This window comes from Bos grunniens, chromosome X (genome assembly GCF_055505025.1).
Source record: "Bos grunniens cultivar Pamir isolate PY7600 chromosome X, Bosgru_T2T1.0, whole genome shotgun sequence".
Lineage (NCBI taxonomy): Eukaryota > Metazoa > Chordata > Mammalia > Artiodactyla > Bovidae > Bos > Bos grunniens.
Genome location: NC_141194.1, coordinates 87,356,434 through 87,374,964, shown reverse-complemented (window position 1 = coordinate 87,374,964; position 18,531 = coordinate 87,356,434). Strand labels below are relative to the sequence as shown.

At 42.7% G+C, this 18,531-nt stretch overlaps 1 protein-coding gene across 2 annotated transcripts in view; it reads left to right on the top strand.

Moving 5' to 3' along the window:
* The window catches only part of ATG4A (autophagy related 4A cysteine peptidase), a 78,555-nt gene that overhangs the window by 57,053 nt on the left and 2,971 nt on the right, over positions 1 to 18,531 (top strand). For both annotated transcript variants that reach the window (XM_086386661.1, XM_086386660.1), the window contains 5 exons: positions 138 to 325; positions 448 to 526; positions 5,830 to 5,975; positions 7,668 to 7,724; positions 9,144 to 9,252. In XM_086386661.1, coding sequence (XP_086242787.1) covers positions 138 to 325; positions 448 to 526; positions 5,830 to 5,975; positions 7,668 to 7,724; positions 9,144 to 9,252 — 579 coding nt within the window. The remainder of the gene's footprint in view (positions 1 to 137; positions 326 to 447; positions 527 to 5,829; positions 5,976 to 7,667; positions 7,725 to 9,143; positions 9,253 to 18,531) is intronic.

Sequence of the window (18,531 nt, the reverse complement as noted above, 5' to 3'; positions counted from 1 at the left end):
GGCAGCAGGGCCCAGGTGGCAGCGGGAAGGGCCTTCCAGGTGGGGACTGTCACGTCAGGTCTCCCTTAGTCTTGCCCATGGTGCATCTCTTAGGGCCGGGTACCCCTTTTTTACCTAGCCCTGTCTTCTGTTTCTAGAAAAAATGTGCCGTACCCTGTCCTTGAGTGCTGACACACCTGCCGAGAGGCCCCTGGAGTCTCTGACTGCTTCCAACCAAAGTAAGGGCCCCTCGGCCTGCTGCACGGCCTGGAAACCCTTGCTGCTCATTGTGCCCCTCCGCCTAGGCATAAACCAAATCAACCCCGTCTATGTCGACGCCTTCAAAGTAAGTCACACCTTTCCCCAAGCCGCCTGTGGCCCGCCCATCCCACCACCATCGTGAGCACGGAGATCCGTGAGCAGCAGTCCACAAGTGAGCTGAGAATCTTGCGTTCTTTTTCCCTCCAGGAGTGTTTTAAGATGCCACAGTCTTTAGGGGCATTAGGAGGAAAACCAAATAACGCCTATTATTTCATAGGATTCTTAGGTAAGAAAAGAGTAATCACAAGTAAGTCACCGTGGGCTAGGGGAGGGTGGGCACAACAAGGTCTGCATGGAAGACCAGGCAATTCCAGTTAGGAGGCCCTGGCCTAGCCTGGAGATGCTGTGGCCTATAGGCAGCTCATCCTGCCTGTAGGTGTTACAGGAGGGTAACACCTACCTGTGCCTCAGAGACCAGTGTCTCCGTCTCTTTCCCTCTCAATATGATGGTTCCATGGCTGTGTTCACACTGGACGACCCCAAGGTCACAGCATTGCTTCAGCACCTCTTTTTTCCTCTGGGACCCAGAGCGGCAGGGCTTCACTTCCCTGGCCTTGCCGATCTCCTTCTTACTGGAGCTTGGGCATTTGGGCCAGGAGCCATCTTCTGACTTCCCAAGACCACACAGCTGGGCCTCCTAGGTTATTGTTCAGAGGCTTGACTGGGTGGAAATTAGAGGAGGTGAAAACAGAGGTATCCCTTTTATGATAATGGAGGCTCAGCCTTAAAACAGCTAACCTAATGTGGATCCTGATGAGCAGCCCGACATTCCTGCCTCAGTGGACACCTCTGGAAACCCCGCCATCTTCCTCACTAGCTGTGACCAGAGACATTGAAGGCCCTTGGCACAAAAAAGGAGCAGCCTGGCTCTTCTAAACTTTCACGTGCACACGAATCACCTTGAGATTAACATGCAGGTTCAGCAGGTCTGGGGTGGAGCCTGAGAGCCTGCATTTCTCACTAGGTAGGGCAGGTGCTGCTGGTGCCACACTTTGAGTACCAAGGGCCTACCTGGTTAGTGCGACAGAGTAAGGGAGCGATGTGGCCAGGGAAGTGGAATACCGCCACCTCTGGCAGGAGTGGGCTTTGAGGAACTTATGAGTTTAGGGTACAAAGGAGAGCCAGAGCAGGCGTGGGGAATGGTGTGAGGGATGTGCAGAGGACACAGTGAGATGAGCTTGGCCACCCTCCCAACCCATCTCTTCCTCAGAGATTCAGAGAGGTGAGGTGAGTGGGAACAGACAGACCTGGCCCCTGTATGTGGCCTGCCTCCCACTGGCTCGGTGTGTGACAGAGTTCGCGAGGCAACTCTTTCAGTCTCAGGTTCCCTTTGTGTAAAATAGGGCTGACCCCCAGCTCACCATGTTGTCAGCTCACAGTAAAGCACTCAGTAAAGAGCCAGCCTAACCCCAATGCTTCTTTCAGCTGCTTACTCTTCACTCCTTAAGGTGGGGTTTCTCTGCAGTTGCTGGGCTCGCTCTCGAACGCTGCCACCTCCTGGTCGAGCTTGAGAACTACAGCTTGATGGAACACTTGAAACGTGGAGGCTTTTACTTTCTAAAGTTCAAAACCCAGTAGTTGGAGTTTTATAAATTTAGATGTTCTCTGTTTCTAAGCTTCTGGGTTCCTGTCAAAGGAACTCTTGCAAAAATCTATTTCCTATTGTCTGTGCTTGAAGACAAACTGAAAACAGATTGGAAAATAATTGTGGAGGGATCTCAATGAATTCCTGGGCACCCTGGCCTCCTTATCCCAGGTTACCCAGAGAGAATTTGCCAAGTTGTCATAGCTCTGCTTCTCCTGGGGGGCCCCTGGGCTGGGGAGACTTTGGTGGAGTTGGACTGCTTATGAAAGAGGTGTGACAATCCCCAGTTCCCAAAACAGAGGTTTACATAGTGTCCACTTGCCCATTAATTTCATAAATCTTTTGTTTAACCTTTACTTGAGGCTCCAAAGTCACCTCAACTCCCCCTTTCTGACTCACCCAGTTACTGTATTAGGTTTGGGGTGGGGGACCTGATTGATAGAACGTCTGAAGGGAGGGGACAGATGACAGCTTCCATTTTCTGAACCAGGAACTCTACAGAGGGTACTCTCTCTTCCTCCATCCCCCTTTCTCTCTCCATGTATGTGTGTATATATATATATATATATATATATATATATATATATATAATTTATCATTATAATGGCTTCCCCAATGGCTCAGCAGGTAAATAATCTGCCTGCCATGCAGTAGATACAGGAGATGCGGTTCGATTCCTGGGTCAGGAAGATCCCCTGGAGGAGGAAATGGCAACCCACTCCAGTATTCTTGCCTGGAGAATTCCATGGACACAGGAGCCTGGTGGGCTACAGTCCATGGGATCACAAAGAGTCGAACACGACTGAGCACATATACTGATCATTATATTGTTTATGATATATAAATATATATTTATATAATATATTAAAATATAAATACATTTATAGAGAGATACAGATTAGTATCAATAGTTATATAGAGATGGGGCTTCCCTGGTGGCTCAGTGGTAAAGAGTCTGCCTGCAATGCAGGAGACAACAGGTTCAATCCCTGATCTGTGAAGATCCCCTGGAGAATGAAATGGCAACCCACTCCAGTATTCTTGCCTGGGAAGTCCCATGGACAGGAGCCTGGTGGACTACAGTCCATGGAGTCGCAAAAGAGTTGGACACAGCTTAGTGACTAAGCAACATGAATATAGAGATGTATCTAGCTGTAGATAGATAGATAGGGTTAACGCTGAGGGGTAGAGATCATTATTTCCATTTATGCCTAGTGGAAAACTTAGAGGGGTCGTTTCCTCAAGGTCACTGAGCTCAAAAGTAACAAAGCCAGAATTTGACCCCAATTTGGCTGTCTGTGCTAACATACCCCCTTGCTTCTCTTTTGGAGAAGGCAATGGCACCCCACTCCAGTACTCCTGTCTGGAAAATCCCATGGATGGTGGAGCCTGGTAGGCTGCAGTCCATGGGGTCGCTGAGTCAGATACAACTGAGCGACTTCACTTTCACTTTTCACTTTCATGCATTGGAGAAGGAAATGGCAACCCACTCCAGTGTTCTTGCCTGGAGAATCCCAGGGATGGGGGAGCCTGGTGGGCTGCCGTCTATGGGGTCACACAGAGTTGGACACGACTGAAGTGACTTAGCAGCAGTAGCAGCAGCAGCTAACATACCCCCTTGCTTCTCTAGTGGTCTCTTGCCCAGTAGGAAGCTGGGAGATGCTCCTGGTGTACAAGACTGTGGCCTGGCTGGGCGATTTTTTCTGCTTAGAGAAGAGATGTTTGTCTCCTGTGGTTTGGTAGAGGGTGCCACCTGGAGCTCTGTCACATGAACTGGGTGTCTACAGATGGTGGACCTGCCTGCTCCTTCTTCTCGGGCCTCATCGGAGACCTTGATACAGTCCCCATGTAATTTCTAGGGCTTTTTCAATCTACTGTATCTCTTTTAAGCAATGTCAGAAATAGTCCAGCCCACAGAGCTCCACTACACATTCATGCATACATACACATACAGATATACACAAACACATGGAAAAGGGCCAGACTCAGAGAGGACACTGTTATTATTCCTAGTACCTTAAACCAAACGCTTCGCTGGTGGCTCAGCACTAAAAGAATCTTCCTACCAATGCAGAAGACGCAGGATCCTCTGGAGGAAGAAATGCTTTCTTTCCTGTCAAAGATTGACCACTGGTTTGAACTAAAAACTTGGGCTAGTCAGTAAGTTACTTTATTTCTATAAATAAGTCTGTGATCCACATCTATTGACCAAGTCCTGACGAAGTCAGACACATGGCTGTGCAATTTTTGAATGAGCATGTGGGCATGCTTAGTCACTCAGTCATGTCTGACTGACCCCATGTTTGCGACCCCATGGACTATAGCCCACAGGCTCCTCTGTCCATGGGGATTCTCCAGGCAAGAATACTGGAGTGGGTTGCCAAGGCCTCCTCTAGGGGATCTTCCCAACTCAGGGATTAAACTCAGGTCTCCCACGTTGCAGGCAGATTCCTTACTGTCTGAGCCACCAAGGAAGCCCAAAGGAGCATGAACCCATGCAAAAAAATCACATAATAAAGCTGTTTTACAGAAGAGTCAATTCACTCAGATCATTTAAGGGGATTCCCTGCTGGCTCAGACAGTAAAGAGTCTTCTCGCAATGTGGGAGACCCGGGTTCGATCCCTGGGTCAGGAAGATCCCCTGGAGAAGGAAATGGCAACCCATTCCAGTATTCTTTCCTGGAAAATCCCATGGATGGAGAAGCCTGGCAGGCTACATACCATGGGGTTGCAAAGAGTCTGAGCAAGATACATCCTGAGTTTGTATTGTATTTCAAGCAGTTCACAGAAGTGAGATCTTCCCATTCTGATAATACTCTCTGTGAACCAACTAGAACAGGCCCAGTGACCCCAGTTTAAAAACAAGAAAATTAAGACAGAGTGGAGTGGTTTGTCTTAGGTTTGTGATAGAGACAAATTAAACTTGGCATCAGATGTCACAAACACTCTTTGCCAACAGAAGCACTTAGATGTACCCAACACAATCGTGAATGCCATTCCAGAGACCTTTGGGGTGTCCTTCCCTACCCGATCCCCCTGCCTCAGACAGATCTCTCTTTGCTTCCCTAACCCAGTCTAGAACACAGAGGCCCACTTGGTTCTCAGGCCTGGACAGTGAGGTTGGGGTGTTCCCTTAGGTACATCAGCTCATGATCTTTAGTGGTACTCTCAACCCTTTGAATATCAGATGAAAGTAGAGATTTTATTATCCCAAATCCCCCCCAAGTCATTATTGGGCTAGACATTTTCCTTTTGATGAAGCATTGTTTTTTCTCCCATTTGTAACAGCTGATCATCTCAAACTGAGTTTTCCCAGTGAGGTGTATCTGTGCTGATACTCATGTGACCAAGCAGTGCCTTCTGACAGGAATTACTGACTTTCTAACACTGACTAACTTGCTAGCAAATTAAGACCAGAAGTCACCTCCCTGGTATCTCATCTGTGGCACAGTCAGCATTCCCATTTCTTTGGGAGGCCAAGGCCTTTTTCTTGCCCAGATGTGCTCTATGACCATAGGTCTAAGAACCTATGGTCTAGAGCAATGTGCTTTCCAGTGTTGAAAGAGTCAGGAAGCTTCCCTAATGGCACCTGGACTCATGGCCTGGTGATTCCACCTACCACCTCTTGGCTACTGCTGCTCACCGAGCCCGCCATGTCATCTGTGGTTGCTCATTCCTCCCTTGTCCCCAAACCTGTCCCTTTCCATTTTTGTTCTTGGACTTTGAGGAGATGTAAATGCTAGGGCAAATCTTCACATGGAATGATTGGCTTTGAGGGTGAGTGGCTTCCTTTGAGCATGTTTACTCTCCTTCGGGCTTTCTGTTATCTCATTCCCATTGTCACCAAGGGAGGGGTTAGGACAACCAGAGTGACCCTTCCAAGGACAGCAGTGGGGCCAGGGCGGGTGATTCTTCAAAGGCTAATCAGGTGTCATTCAAAACAGGTGATGAGCTCATTTTCCTGGACCCTCACACAACCCAGACCTTTGTTGACACTGAAGAGAATGGAACGGTTGACGACCAGACTTTCCATTGTCTGCAACCCCCGCAGCGGATGAACATCCTGAACTTGGATCCTTCCGTAGCATTGGTTGGTATCTGAAGGTTGGGTGGGCCAAGAGACACACCGCTGCCCTATCACAGTTTGGTTCCCTGGGAGTTATCCAGGTTGTTAGATAGGATGGCAAGAGAATATTTGCTTCCCACACCCACAAGAGGTAGTGTTATGTAGTGTAGCAGGAAGGAATGGGCCCTGAAGCCGAGTTGCTCCAGTTAGGATCCAAGCCACTTACCAGCCATGGACTGAGGGGGAGTCCCTCCTTAACTTGAGCTTTGGCCTTCTCATCCCTCCCATGGGCAAAACAGTTGTTCCTTCCTTGTAGACTTGTGTGAGGTATGCTATGTGTAAGGTACTTAGCACAGTGCCCAGCATATTGTAAGCATTCTAGAAATGTTGGTTATTATTACTCTTACCATCTTTCTCCATTTTCCTTCTTGCCCCCTAAATATTGCCACCCAGGCACAGGGAATAAGGTGAAACATAGGGAGGGAGATAAGAGGCCAAGACCTCCTGGGTGGAAAATGTCCATTCCTCTGGGCACACAATCCAGGAAGTTGCAGGGTTCCCCCCACCCACCCCTGGAAGAATGTCTGCTGTTGACACATGGAAGGGGCAGCTGTCTGGGAACTAGCCAGTGGTTCTGAGGCCTGTCTGAATCCTCTCTTCCAGTTTAACTTGATTGTCAGAGTGCCAGTGGTAGAGAGCTGACAAAGTCCTCCTCTTGTTTTGGACCATTCTTTTAGTTCTGTAGGATGTTCTGAGGATGGATAAAGAGGCCCATGGTTCTCTTTATTCTAACAGATATTTTCCTTAAGGTCAAAGCCACCTTACTAATTAATGCCTCTAGTTAAAAGTACTATTTGGCTTTTGTCTGCTGGTTTTATTACATTGTTTTTTTTTTTTCTAGGTAGGTATATTTGTGCACTGAATGTAATGGAATTAACCCTGTGCTTTGGAGATTGGTTTTCATGTTAGTATATCTCACAGTGTGAAGTGGGAGACAGGGAGGGAAAGGGATAGGGTGAAAGGGAAAGGGACAGAATAAGAGTGAGAAGCAGAGAGAGAGAAAATATGAATGAGCATGTGTGTGTCCTAGTGAGGCACTGATCTGGGAGAGTGATAAACTTCAATCTTCCTCCTTATTGCTGGGAGGATAGAGCCAAAGGAAGTGGCCCGCATGTTGTGTCACAACTCTGGGCCAACGGCTCCGTCTTGCAATACATAAGGCCTGCCTTGGCACCCCTGACCAGTTCTTCTTTTTTTAAATTGGAATATAATTGCTTTACAATATTGTGTTAGTTTCTGCTGTACAACAATGTGAAGCAGCTATATGTATACATCTATCCCCTCCTTCTTGAACCTCCCTCCCACCCTCTACATCCCACCCCTTTAGGTCATCACAGAGCACCGAGCTGAGCTCCCTGTGCTATACAGCTGCTTCCCACTAGCTAATTAACACATGGTGGTCTACGTGTGTGTGTGTGTGTGTATGTCAATTCTGATCTCCAAATTCATCCCACCCTCACCTTTTCCCCCACTGTGTCCATATGTCCGTTCTCTAGATAGGAGGGCTTTTTTTGAGGCAAGATAATTTTGGATGAATAACAAATTAGAGAAGGGACATTCGTATATAAATGGCCAATAGGGAACTGGAGATATGAGATGGGTAGTGTATATATATCATGAACAGTTCTAAGTTGTCTTCTTTTGCTTCCCCCCAAGGGGTTTTTCTGCAAAGAAGAAAAAGACTTTGATAGCTGGTGTAGCCTTGTTCAGAAGGTAAAGATCTATGTTTTTCTCAGTCTTAAAAAACCAAATGTTTTTCAACATAATTCCTTTCCAAAACGGTTTTTCATGGTAACAAATCCAGCCTGATATGACATTATTGCAAGAGAAAGAAACTAAGATATGGGGAATTATACAGAACTTTGGGGAAACCAAAGGAAAACTTTGGTGTGAAATATGCTTACTTTGTCAAATGAGTGATATTTTTAGCTACTGAATGTTCCATCTCATTGAGGTTATGAGTCAATGAAATCTTCAACTAATTACCATTTTAACCTAAAAATGCTAGCTTCATATAGGTCAGCCTAAATTCTTCTATACTCTGATTATAACGTTGAGGTGGTTGGATAAACCAAACTACTCTTCTCTTTGTTTCATGGTTCATTTACAGTTTAGTGTATTCCATTATGGTTTAAGGGGCTTACCTTTCTAGTAACTGTTTTATTTATATATTGATAAAATATAGACACACTGCCACTTAAAGGAAACACAGTTTGCAGAAATCTGTGTAAATATGAAAGCAAGCTATTCTTTTTTCTTGGACACTTTATGTCAAAAGATATTTATTGTTTTGCTGGCTCCTAATCTTTGTATCTGCCCCCCTCATCATTCGCTTCTAACACATGCCAGTTTTGTGGGAGACATTGATCAATGGTTATTGAAAGAATGAAGGGAGATCATAGGGAGCAGTCTAAAGAGCCCTGGGTGGGGTGGCAGGAGACATAATTCTCTTATCTGCAAAACAGAGGGGTTGGAGAGATGGGATCCCAGAGCCTCTCCTAAGTGTAAGGATGGAAGATTTTTCTTCACAGGTAAACAAATAATTCCAAAGTCCCCAGCTGAATCTGAAACCCCAGTTAATAATTGACTGAGACATCATGGAGAATTATTTTCTAAAATTAGTTCAGAATGCAGCAAAACTGTATATCCCATTTAACATTAGAAAGAAAAATTTCTGATAAGACCAAGGTCTTTAAATTAGGACATATACCATATGTTTTGGACTAAAACTGAAATCATGCCAACATGTACTGATGTTCTTTGGGGGCAGATTTAATTAATTAACCCACATTTCTTTGGAGCCAACACTTCAGGAACATATTATCCCTAAGTTGAGTTGGTCCCGTGCAACTGGCAAATGACCTGAACCTTATGATGGAGCACAGGCAGTGGGTACTAGCCTTCCATCAGATCCCTCCCACCAGTATCCTTTCTTCCCTGGCCAACAGTATCTAGAATTGAAGAGGGATGGGTCTTCAGATGGGTCTGGTACAGGATGGGTATATTTGTTGAGCCTGTGCTTTCACCTTTCAATAACCAGATCACTCTCTTGGGGTTTGGAGTCATATATTGCCAATTGGACAGAAATGTAGTGACTCTGCAGTGTTTACAACTGATTCTATGTCTCCTCAGGAAATTTTAAAGGAAAATTTAAGGATGTTTGAATTAGTTCAGAAACATCCATCACATTGGCCTCCCTTTGTTCCTCCAGCCAAGCCAGAAGTAACAACCACAGGGGCAGGTAAGCTGTTATTCAGAAGCTCTCTGGCCAGCAGACCCTTGGATAGCAGTTGTTTTATGAGACAGAAGCAATTGTGGGTCATGCTTTCTGTGGAATGAAAATTTCTACTGTTGGATTGATCAAAGAATGGTATTTCTTCTGATGAACTGATACTTAGCAATTTCAAAGAATAATAGTAAAAGAAAATAAGCTCCATGGAAAATCAAAATGAGTAGAATTTCTTTTTTTTCATGGTCTGGTTTAGAAAACAAATCAGAGGACATGGGTAATTCAAAAGGTTCCTCAAAGATCTTACAGAGCCTCATCTTCATCATAGTGAACAGGACTGTGTAACAAGTCTAGTTCATTTCTTTTTTTAATTGATGTATAGTTGATTTACAGTGTTGTGTCAATTTCAAGTATACAGTAAGGTGATAAAGTTTTTCAGTTTATTTTCTATTACTGGTTATTATAAGGTATTAAATATAGTTCCTTTTGCTATACAGTAGGTTCCTATTTATTTATTTTATATATAGTAGTATATATCTGTTAAACCCAAACTTCTAATTTGTAGCCCCCCCCCTTTCCCTTCTGGTAACCATAAATTTGTTTTCTATGTCTATGGGTCTATTTCTGTTTTATAAATAAGGTCATTTGTATCATTTTTTAGATTCCACAAGTAAGTGATATCGTGTGGTATTTACCTTTCTCTTTCTGACTTAGGTTACTTAGTATGATAATCTTTAGGTCCATCCATGTTTCTGCAAATGGCATTATTTCATTCTTCTTTATGGCTGAGTAATATTCCATTACATATACATGCATGTGTGTGTATACATATATTATATATACTGCTGCTGCTAAGTTGCTTCAGTCATGTCTGACTCTGTACGACCCCATAGACCGCAGCCCATCAGGCTCCCCCGTCCGTGGGATTCTCCAGGCAAGAACACTGGAGTGGATTGCCATCTCCTTCTCCAATGCAGGAAAGTGAAAAGTGAAAGTGAAGTCGCTCAGTAGTATCCGACTCTTAGCGACCCCATGGACTGCAGCCTACCAGGCTCCTCCGTCCATGGGACTCTCCAGGCAAGAGTACTAGAGTGGGATGCCATTGCCTTCTCCGATTATATATACACACCACATCTTATTTATCCACTCACCTGTAGATGGGCATTTAGGTTGCTTCCATGTCTTCACTATTGTAAATAGTGCTGCTGTGACCATTGGGGTGCATATATCTTTTTGAATTAGATTTTGCATCTTTTCTGGATCTATGCCCAGGAGTGTGACTGCTGGATCATATGGTAACTCTATTTTTAGTTTTTTAAGAAACTTCCACACTGTCCTCCATAGTGGCCACATCAATTTATATTCCCAGCAATAGTATAAGAGGGATCCCTTTTCTCCATATCCTGTCCAGCATTTATTATTTGTAGATTTTTTTGATGATGGCCATTCTGAGCAGTGTGAGGTGATACCTCATTGTAGTTTTAATTTTCATTTCTCTAATGCTTAGTGATATTGAGCATCTTTTCATGTGCCTGTTGGCCATTTGTATGGCTTCTTTGGAGAAATATCTATTTAAGTCTTCTGCTTGTTTTTTGATTGGGCTGTTTGTTTTTTGATACTGAGCTATATGAGCTGTTTGTGTATTTGAAAGTTAATCCCTTGCAGTCACATCATTTGCAAATATTTTCTCCCAGTCCATAGGTAATCTTTTTGTTTTGTTTACAGTTTCCTTTGCTGTGCAAATGTTTTTACGTTTAATTAGGTCCCATTTGTTTATTTTTACTTTTGTTTCCATTACTCTAGGAGATAGATCCAAAAAAATATTGCTGAAATTTATTTCAGAGTATTCTGCCTATGTCTTCCTCTAGGAGTTTCATAGTATCCAGTCCTACATTGAGGTGTTTAATTTATTTTGAGTTTATTTTTTGTATATGGTATTAGAGAATATTCTGATTTCATTCTTTGTCATGTAACTGTCCAATTTTCCCAGAACCACTTATTCAGGGAACTGTCTTTTCCCCATGGTATATTCTTGCCTCCATTGTAGTAGATTGGGTTTCCCTGATAGCTCAGCTGGTAAAGAATCCACTTGTAATGCAGGAGACCCTGATTTGATTCCTGGGTGGGGAAGAGCCACTGGAAAGGGATAGGCTACCCACTCCAGTATTCTTAGGTTTCCCTGGTGGCTCAGATATAAAGAATCCCTTGGATTCCCTTGGAGAAGGGAACAGCTACCCACTCCAGTATTCTGGCCTGGAGAATTCCATGGACTGTATAGTCCATGGGATCGCAAAGAGTCAGATTTGACTGAGCAACTTACACTTGTTGTAGATTAATTAACCCTAAGTGCATGGGTTTATTTCTGGGCTTTCTGTCCTGTTCCATTGATGTATGCTTCTGTTTTTGTGCCAGTACCATACTGTTTTGATGACTGTAGCTTTGTAGTATAGTATGAAATCAGGGAGCATGATTCCTTCGGCTCTGTTCTTCTTTCTCAAGAATGCTTTGTCTATTTGAGGTCTTTTCTGTTTTCACACAAATTGGAAAGTTTTTTTGTTCTAGTTTTGTGAAAAATGCCATTGTTAATTTGTTAGGGATTACATTGAATCTGTAGATTGTGTTGGGTAGTATGGTGATTTTAACAATATTAATTCTTCCAATCCAAGAACATGGTATATCTTTTCATCTGTTTGTGTCATCTTTAGTTTCTTTCATCAGCATCTTATAGTTTTGGGAGTACAGGTGTTTTGCCTCCTTGTGTAGATTTATTCCTAGGTATTTTATTCTTTTTAATGTGATCAGATCAGATCAGTCACTCAGTCGTGTCCGACTCTTTGCGACCCCATGAATCTCAGCATGCCAGGCCTCCCTGTCCATCACCAACTCCCGGAGTTCACTCAGACTCACGTCCATTGAGTCAGTGATGCCATCTAGCCATCTCATCCTCTGTCGTCCCCTTTCTCCTCCTGCCCCCAATCCCTCCCAGCATCAGAGTCTTTTCCAATGAGTCAACTCTTCGCATGAGGTGGCCAAAGTACTGGAGTTTCAGCTTTAGCATCATTCCTTCCAAAGAAATCCCAGCACTGATCTCCTTCAGAATGGACTGTTTGGATCTCCTTGCAGTCCAAGGGACTCTCAAGAGTCTTCTCCAACACCACAGTTCAAAAGCATCAATTCTTCGGTGCTCAGCCTTCTTCATAGTCCAACTCTCACATCCATACATGACCACAGGAAAAACCATAGCCTTGACTAGATGAACCTTTGTTGGTAAAGTAATGTCTCTGCTTTTGAATATGCTGTCTAGGTTGGTCATAACTTTCCTTCCAAGGAGTAAGCGTCTTTTAATTTCATGGCTGCAGTCACCATCTGTAGTGATTTTGGAGCCCATTAATGTGATACTAAGTGGGATTATTTCCTTAATTTCTCTTTCTGATAGTTCATTGTTAGTGTACAGAAATGCAATAGATTTCTGTATGTTAATCTTGTACCCTGCAACTTTACCAAATTTGTTGATGATCTCTAGTAGTTTTCCGATGGCATCTTTAGGATTTTCTATGTATAGTATCATGTCATCTGCAAACAGTGACAGTTTTACTTCTTTCTTTCCAATTTGGATTACTTTTATTTCTTTTTCTTCTCTGATTGCTGTGGCCTGGATTTCCAAAACTATATTGAATGAAAGTGGCAAGAGTGGGCATCCTTATCTTGTTCCTGATCTTAAAGGGAATGCTTTCAGCTTCTTGCCATTGAATATGATGTTTAGCTGTGTGTTTGTCATATATGGCCTTATTATGTTGAGGTATGTTCCTTCTATGTCCACTTTCTGGAGAGTTTATATCATAGATGGATATTGAATTTAATCAGAAGCTTTTTCTGCATCTATTGAGATGATCATATGGTTTTCATTCTTTAATTTGTTCATGTGGTATATCATATTGATTTGCAGATATTGAAAAATCCTTGCATCCCTGGGATAAATCCCACTTGGTCATGGTGTGTGATCCTTTCAATGTATTGGAGTCAGTTGGCTAGTATTGTGTTGAGGATTTTTGCATCTATGTTCATCAGTGATATTGACCTGTAATTTTCTTTTTTGTGTGTGATATCTTTGTTTGGTTTGGTGTCTGGGTGTTAGTGGCCTCATAGAATGAATTCAGAAGTGTTTCTACCTCTGCAATTTTTTAGAATAGTTTGAGAAGGATAGCTGTTAACTCTTCTTTAAATGTTTGGTAGAATTCACCTGTGATGCCATCCAGTCTTGGACTTTTGTTTGTTGGGAATTTTTAAATTTCTGATTCAATTTCTGTACTGGTAACTGGTTTATTCATAGTTTCTGTTTCTTCCTGGTTCAGTCTTGGGAGATTGTACCTTTCTAAGAATTTTTCCATTTCTTCTAGACTATTTTATTGCTGTGTAGTTGCTCATAGTAGTCTCTTAAGATCTTTTGTATTTCTGTGGTGTAAGTTGTAATTTCTCTTTTTTCACTTCTGATTTTATTGATTTGGGTTCTCTCCCTTTTTTTCTTGATGAGTCTGGCTAAAGGTTTATCAGTTTTTTTATCTTTTCAAAGAACCAGCTTTTGGTTTTATTGATCATTTCTATTTGTTTTTTTAGTCTCTGTTTCATTTCTGCTTTGATCTTAATGATTTATTTCCTTCCATAACTTTGGGTACTGTTTGTTCTTTCTCTAGTTGTTTTAGGTGTAAGTTTAGGTTGTTCGAGATTTTTCTTATTTCCTGAGGTAAACTTATATTGCTGTAAACTTCCCTCTTAGAAGTGCTTTTGCTGCAACCCATAAGTTTTGGATCATTGTATATTCACTTTCATTTGTCCCTAGGTACTTCTAAATTTCCTCTTTGATTTCTTCAGTGATCCATTGGTTGTTTGGTATCATATTGTTTAACCTCCACGTGTTTGTGGATTTTTGCAGTTTTTTCTTGTAGTTGATTTCTAATCTCATAGAGTCTGGTTGGAAAGATGCTTGATATGATTTTAGTTTTCTTAGATTTACCAAGGCTCATTTTGTGGCCAGGAGAATGTCCCATGTGCACTTGAAAAGAATGTTCTGCTGTTTTTTGATGGAATGCTATATAAATACCAATTAAGTTCATTTGGTCTCATGTGTTATTTTAATAACTGTGTTTCCTTATTGATTTACTGTCTCAATGATCTGTCCATTGATGTAACTAGAGTGTTAAAGTTGCCTACTATTATTGTGTTACTATCAATTTCTCCTTTTATAACTGTTATTATTTGCCTTATATATTAATGTACTCCTGTGTTGGGTACATATATATTTGCAATTTTTATATTTTCTTTTTGGATGCATCCCTTGAATCCCTTGATTCATCCCTTGTAGTGTCCTTCTTTGTCTCTTGTCACAGTCTTCATTTTAAAGTTTATTTTATCTGATGAGTATTGCTATTCTTGCTTTCTTCTGATATCCATTTGTGTGAAATACCTTTTTCTATCCCCTTACTTTCAGTCTGTATATGTCTGTAGATCTGAAGTGAATATGTTGTAGGCAGCATATATATAGGTCTTGTTTTTGAATGCATTGAGCCAGTGTGTGTCTTTTGGTTGGAAAAATTTAGTCCGTTTGCATTTAAAGTAATTATTGATATGTGTCTTATTGCGATTTTGTTAATGGTTTTGGATTTGTTTTCGCAGGTCTTTTTCCCCCTTTTTCTTCTTTTGTTCTCCTGTGATTTGATAATTACCTTTAGTGTTATGTTTGGATTCCTTCTTTTTGTGTGTGTATATCTATTATAGATTTTTGGTTTGTGGTTTTTGTTTAAGTCTGTATATAAATGTGACTATTTTAAGTTGCTGATCTCTTAATTTCAAATGCATCTTAAATACTGTGCATTTGTACTCTCCTCCCCTCATGATTACTGTTTTTGATATCATGTTTTACATCTAATTGTTTTTTGAATCCTTTATCTGCTTATTGTAGATACGGGTGACTTTACAAGTGTTTTCTTTTAACCTCCTTACTAGTTTTGTCTGAATGATTTTCTACCTTTACTGTATGTTTGCCTTTACCAGTGAGCTTTTTCATTTTGTAATTTTATTGTTCTTATTTGTGATCTTTTTTTTCCATGCAGAGAAGTCCTTTAACATTTATTGTAAAGCTGGTTTGGTGGTGCTGAATTCTTTTAGCTTTCCCTTGTCTGTAAAGCTTTTGATTTTTCCATCAAATCCGAATGAGAATCTTTTTCTTGGTTGTAGGTTTTCCCCTTTTATCACTTTAAATATATTGTGTCACTCCCTTCTGGCCTGCAGAATTTCTGCAGAAAAATCAGCTAATAGCCTTATGGGAGTTCCCTTGTATGTTATTTGTTTTCTCTTGCTGTTTTTAGTATTCTATCTTTATCTTTAATTTTTGTAATTTTCATTACATCATGTCTTGGTGTGTTCCTCTTTGTGTTCATCTTGTATGGGACTCTCTGCACTTCCTGGAGTTGGATGCTTGTTTCCTTTCCCAGGTTAAGGAAGTTTTTAGCTGTTATCTATTCTAATATTTTCTCAGGTCTTTTATCTCTCTCTTCTTCTGGGACCCCTATAATGCAAATATTGGTGCATTTGATGCTGTCCCAGAGATCTCTTAAACTGTCATTTCTTTTCATTCCTTTTTTTTTTTTTCTGTTCAGCTGTAGTGATTTCCACTGCTCTGTCTTCCTGCACACTGGTCCATTCTTCTGTATCATTTAGTCTACTATTGGCTTCTTCTAGTATATATATTTTTGCATTTCTTTTTTTAAATTATTTTTTATTGAAGGATAATTGCTTTACAGAATTTTGTTTTCCATCAAACCTCAACATGAATAAGCCATAGGTATACATCTTCTAGTATATTTTTCATTTCAGTTATTGGATTTGTCATCTCAGTTTGGTTGTTTTTTATATGTTCTCTTTGTTAAAAACTAATTTCTCACTCTTTGCATCCATTCTCTTCTCAAGTTCTTTGATCATCTTTATAATCATTACTCTGAACTCTTTCTTGAATAGATTGCTTAACTCCTCTTCACTTCGTTTTTCTGGAGTTTTATCTTGTTCCTGTGTCTGGAATATACTCCTCTGCTGCCTCATTTTGCCTAAGTTGCTATTTGTATTTTTAAGTCTGTGGTAGGTTAGTTACATTTCTCAACTTTGGAGAAGTGGCCCTCTGAAGGAGGCATCCTATATGTCCCAGAAGTGCACTCCTCTCTATGTGCTCTAGGTGTTCCCCCTATGAGGGCTGTTTGGTTCTTTCTGTTGTGGTGGGCTGACTCTGTGGGCCATCTACTAACTTAGTTGGCATCAAGTCTGGTTGGTCGTCAGGCCCTGCCTTGTGCACATTCTGCTGGTTGCTGTTTAGTGGGGCCTGGTCATGAGGTGGCTGGTTGCAGAATCCAAGGGGGCCCAAGGGCTAGTGCTGGCTCACTGGTGGCTGGAGTCAGGGTTCTGAAGACTCTGGGGCTGTGCCAACTAATGGCAGAGGTTAGTGCTGGATTACTGGCAGGCAGAGCTAGTTCCTGTAGTGTGGCTTCTGGGCCCAGGGATCCCAGAGCATGTTTCAGATCATTGGTAAGTGGGGCTAGTTCCTGATACAGTTGGATATGAGGTCTGGGGTGTCCCAAAGATTTCATTGACTTGCTGTGGGCAGGGCCAGGGCTGAGGTGATCCCAGGGTCAGGTCTGGTCTGTGTTGCAGGATGTAGTTTTCTTGCTCCTAGTGTCTGTCCCCTGGTGGATGAGGGGGATCTAGAGTCTTGTTCAGGCTTCCTAGTGGGAGGGGCCAGGGCCTGTCCACTGGTGGGTGGAGCTGGGACTTGGCCTTCAGATGGGCACGGCCATGTCTGAGGGCATGTCTAGAGGCTGTGGGCTTTTGACTTCTTCAGGCAGCTTGTCTGAAAAGTGGAAGTATTACTCTTTCAGTCATGTCTGACTCTGGGGTCCCATGGACTGTAGCTCTCCAGGCTCCTCTGTCCATGGAATTCTATAGGCAACAGTACTAGAGTGGGTAGCCATTCCCTTCTCCAGGGGATCTTCCCAACCCAGGAATCGAACCTGGGTCTCCTGCATCACAGGCAGATTCTTTACCACTGAGCTGCCAAGGAAGCCCTGCCCAATTACTTGTTTGGCCTGAGGTGTCCCAGCACTGGTGCCTACAGGCTGTTGGGTGGGGTCAGGTCTTGGCACTGTGATCCAACATGTCAGCTACCAGGAATGTTCATGTGGTAGAATATTCCCGAATATGACTGCCATCAGTGTCTATGTCCCCCTGGTGAGCTGCAGCCTACCCACACCTCTCCAGGAGAGTCTCTAAGGCCAGCAGGTAGGTCTGGCCTGTCAGTCAGTCAGTTCAGTCACTCAGTCATGTCTGACTCTCTGCGACCCCATGGACTGCAGCACGCCAGGCTTTCCTGTCCATCACCAACTCCTGGGGCTTGCTCAAACTCATGTCCATCGAGTCGGTAATGCCATCCAACCATCTCATCCTCTGTCGTCTCCTTCTCCTCCCGCCTTCAATCTTTCCTAGTATCAGGGTCTTTTCCAATGAGTCAGTTCTTCGCCTCAGGTGGCCAAAGTATTGGAGTTTCAGCTTCAACATCAGTCCTTCCAACGAATGCTGCTGCTGCTGCTAAGTTGCTTCAGTCGTGTCCAACTCTGTGCAACCCCATAGATGACAGCCCACCAGGCTCCCCCGTCCCTGGGATTCTCCAGGCAAGAACACTGGAGTGGGTTGCCATTTCCTTCTCCAATGCATGAAAGTGAAAAGTGAAAGTGAAGTCGCTCAGTCGTCTCCAACTCTTAGCGACTCCATGGACTGCAGCCTACCAGGCTCTTCCATCCATGGGATTTTCCAGGCAGGAGTAGGCTGCCTGGAGTGGGTTGCTATTTCCTTCTCCACTTCCAATGAATATTCTGGACTAATTTCCTTTAGGATTAACTGGTTGGATCTCCTTGCAGTCCAAGGGACTCTCAAGAGTCTTCTCCAACATCATAGTTCAAAAGCATCAATCCTTTGGCACTCAGCTTTCTTTATGGTCCAACTCTCACATCCATACATGACTACTGGGAAAACCATAGCTTTGACTAGACGGATTTTTGTTGGCAAAGTGATGTTTCTGCTTTTTAATATGCTGTCTAGGTTGGTCATAGCTTTTCTTCCAAGGAACAAGCGTCTTTTAATTTCATGGCTGCAGTCACCATCTGCAGTGATTTTGGAGCCCCCAAAATTAAAGTCTCTCACTGTTTCCATTGTTTCCCCATCTATTTGTCATGAAGTGATGGGACTGGATGCCAT